This window comes from Arvicanthis niloticus, chromosome X (assembly GCF_011762505.2).
Source record: "Arvicanthis niloticus isolate mArvNil1 chromosome X, mArvNil1.pat.X, whole genome shotgun sequence".
NCBI classification, from domain to species: Eukaryota; Metazoa; Chordata; class Mammalia; order Rodentia; family Muridae; genus Arvicanthis; species Arvicanthis niloticus.
The window spans coordinates 27,185,941-27,189,441 of NC_047679.1; the positions used below are offsets into that span (position 1 = coordinate 27,185,941).

Consider the following 3,501-nt stretch of genomic DNA (forward strand, 5'->3'; position numbering starts at 1 on the left):
TCTCAGGCCTGCTATAAGCTTCTCATCTACCTCTGCCCCTTCTCAGGAATCTCTGTCTCCATCTCCATCTCTATCTATTTTTGTCCCAAACGAGTACCCTGATGACACTTGTATATAGTTCTTCCAGCTGACGAAGAAGGGGGAGCGATCCCTTTTAAGAAGAATTCGAGCAGAAGCCAAGAGATATCACCCAGAGCTGACTGAACCGACTGAACCGACCGCGGCACTGCTCCTTCATGAGCAAATGGATGACAGTGCTCAAGTGTCAACACCAGAGCCAGTTCCACCGTGCTCCGGCAGCGAGTCGGCTTGTAATAGAGACGTGGCCACCAGTGAACTCGTTCCTAATGAAGAAATGAACACCAGTGAACCAGTTCCCAATGAAGACGAGACCAACAGTGAGCTGGTTCGTAATGCGGACCTGGCCAGTGGTGAGGGGGTTCCTGACGGAGAACTCGCTAGCAGTGAGCCTGTTCCTAAGGGAGACATGGGCAGCTCCAAAGACCTAAGGAACATCACTGAACCGGGGTCTAGGAGCTGAGGCACAGTTACATTGTCAATGCTGTAACTCACCTTACAGTACTTTGTACAATGATGAAAATAAAATCAATCGGATTTGAAAATATAAAAAATGCTGTTATTAGCTTTGCATTATACACTTAACCAATTAACTAATATATTTGTAAGTACAGTACAATATGTACTAGTAGAACTTTATTCTTATCAATTAACTTAACTCACAATCCACACTGAACGTAACCCTTATAAAACTCTGTGGCATAAAGACTAGACTTCCAGTAACCTAGGATTATTTATACTATTAAAGGAGGCAAAAGAGGTGCCAGGTCTCATCCATCCCCCATCCCTCTCCCTTGCTAAACCATTAGACTGTATTCCTAAAGCAAGCCACCAAATTCTATTCCCTTATTTGTCTACTTTCTTATACTTGCCTCATTTCTGAGGCTCATCACCAAGGTCAGCATCAAGACATCGAGGTCCAGCAATCAAACTTCCCCATTTAGATATCCTAATTAACATACCCAATCAAAACTAACCAACACATTCTAGCTCCTTCTAACATAGACCTCTCCTTTTACATTCTTAAAATGAACAGTTACAAAGCTACTTGCTGCTGTTTCTGCTCAATTCCAATTCAGCCTCCTTGTCTCTTTGCCTTACATAATAAATTATCTCTTTGTGCATACAAATTATTGCTTGGATGCAGACTGTGCCTAATCTGGGGTCCACAGGGGAGCATCCTACAATATATGGTCCCTTCAAATACAATAAATATTGCCACCTGTGTGTTTGTGTGTGTGTGTGTGTGTGTGTGTGTGTGTATAATGTATATGAAGGAGATTTATAAGAATAGCTTATAGGCTGTGGTCTAGCTAGTCTAGTAATGGCTGTCTACCAATGGAAAGTCCAAGAATACAATTGTTGTTCAGTCCAAGAGTCTGGATATCTCAGCTGACCTTCCATATAAGCTAGAATCCCAAAGCAGTAGGCTCTAATGTCAGTGAAGGAATGCACTTGCTAGAGAGGATGGGAGGAAGCAGGCAAAGAAAGCACAAGCTTCCTTCTTCCATGTCCTTTATATAGGCTACTACCAGGTATGGCCCAGATTCAAGGTGGATCTTCTTGCCTAAAAAGATCTGAATTAAAGTTTTATCTTCCTACCTCAAAAGATACAGATTGATTAAAGCAGATCTTTCCATTTAAAATGAATTAAGAAAAATTCCTCACAGTCGTACCTAGCCACTGGGTTTTATTTAATTCTACATGTACTCAGGTTGAAAACCAAGAATAGCCATCACAAGTCCACCTCTTGTCAACTTGACACACAGTCATTTCTCCTTAAGTGACGCTTAATTTCCAAATAAAAACAATAACCAGGTCATATGTATGCCTAACATGATACAATTATCCTTTGCATAACCGTAAACACATCATAAATCTTAGAATAGATGGTAGTGGTGGGGATTCAATTTCAGTACTGAGGGACATTATTTTAGTATCCAAATTTAAATATGATAACCACTGATGTTCTCTTAGTTTAGGTTATATTACATGATAAAGAAATCAAGGAAATAAAACACAAGTATCTATACACATTCCTAACAAATTACAACAGAAATTTTCATGTCAATTGTAATCCTGTTTCTGCAACTGGTCATGTGGCTTTAGCTGGTATTTATAACTGTAGGGACCAGGGATAAGGGAAGAATACCCTGTCCTTGACTTAACCCAAAGCCGAAGACCAGGGTCAGGGAGAAACACTCTGCCCCTGACTTGACCCCAATGGGAGACCAAGACCAAGGGATAAACACCCTGTCCATGGTTTGACCTGGAGCTACTGAGGCTTGGAAATCCTCACCACCTTGATGTATCAAAAACTAAAAGCCCTCCAGTTTCACCTAGCCTTCTCTATCTTTCTTCCTATTCAGAGGTGCCGCCAACCTTTCTTTTTTTTTCTTCCTAGTAAATCTCTTGAGCGAGGTTTGTTGCCTGGTGTCACTTTATGGTTCCTAACTGACAAGATGTCCTTGTGGTAGAAAAATATTCTATGGATGCTTTGACAGGTTTTCTGGGTGCATATGCTGCCCTCTTAGGGTCTGAGCCAAACTGGGACCCCATCCCTCATCACTGGTCCACTACCCCTACCCCAAAGACTCACCTTCAGGCTCACTGATATCTTGACATCCCATTCACCAGAGATAGATCTGTAAGTTACCCCTTCAGGCAGATGTACCCCCAGCCATGGTCTCTAAAGCTATTGTTGTCCCTTGTCACATATCCCAGCACCCACCAACCCTTAGAGCCACAATTCTGCAACTTCCTTAAGTCCAGCTGAGCTATTACCACCCTTTCTTTCCTGCATTTTCCACCCCCTTGAAGCTGTCTAATTCCACAGCTTCTCTATATCATAATGGCTTTCACGATACTGTGAATTCTCATTCCTGTCCTTTTCCTACAGATAAGACCTTCCTGAGCTCCGATTTTTATTGACTTTAGACAAACCTTTGGGCATCATCCACGAAAGACCTGGTACCAGGCACAGTCTCTCCCTGGGTTGTTAACATGGACCCCCTTGACTACAGTGGAAAAACCCACTGAAAGGCTTGGTCTCGTTTTGTCCACACTGAGTCCTAGAGATACCTTCAACTACAGGCTTCTGGGACATTTTTCCTACACCCCCCTCATTCTACCTTATTATGCCTCTTAGAAAACCTCCAGCCTCTCCATCCAGCAACTGACCCCCTAATTTATTCACATTTTCAAATAAATTTGCCCTTAATATCTCTTAGATAATCAATCCAAACTGCTGCCTAATGTCACCCTAGATTCTCAATATTCCAAATATTACTTTGAACTTCCACAACTTTTAAGAGTCATCAGGGAAACGGAAAGAGATTTCTCATTCTCTACATTCCAGAGTTCTCTTATCTTCTCTACATTGCAGAATTCTCTTATCTCTGCTCCAAGCCCTGTTTGTTTTTA

The 3,501-nt window shown here is 41.9% G+C and overlaps 1 protein-coding gene across 1 annotated transcript in view; it reads left to right on the forward strand.

Moving 5' to 3' along the window:
• The window catches only part of LOC117694167 (uncharacterized), an 871-nt gene extending 256 nt beyond the window's left edge, over positions 1 to 615 (forward strand). Inside the window, exon 2 of the mRNA XM_034484992.2 lies at positions 119 to 615. Within this exon, the coding sequence (XP_034340883.1) occupies positions 119 to 541 (423 nt within the window). The 3' untranslated portion in view covers positions 542 to 615. The remainder of the gene's footprint in view (positions 1 to 118) is intronic.
• The last annotated feature ends 2,886 nt before the right edge of the window (positions 616 to 3,501 follow it).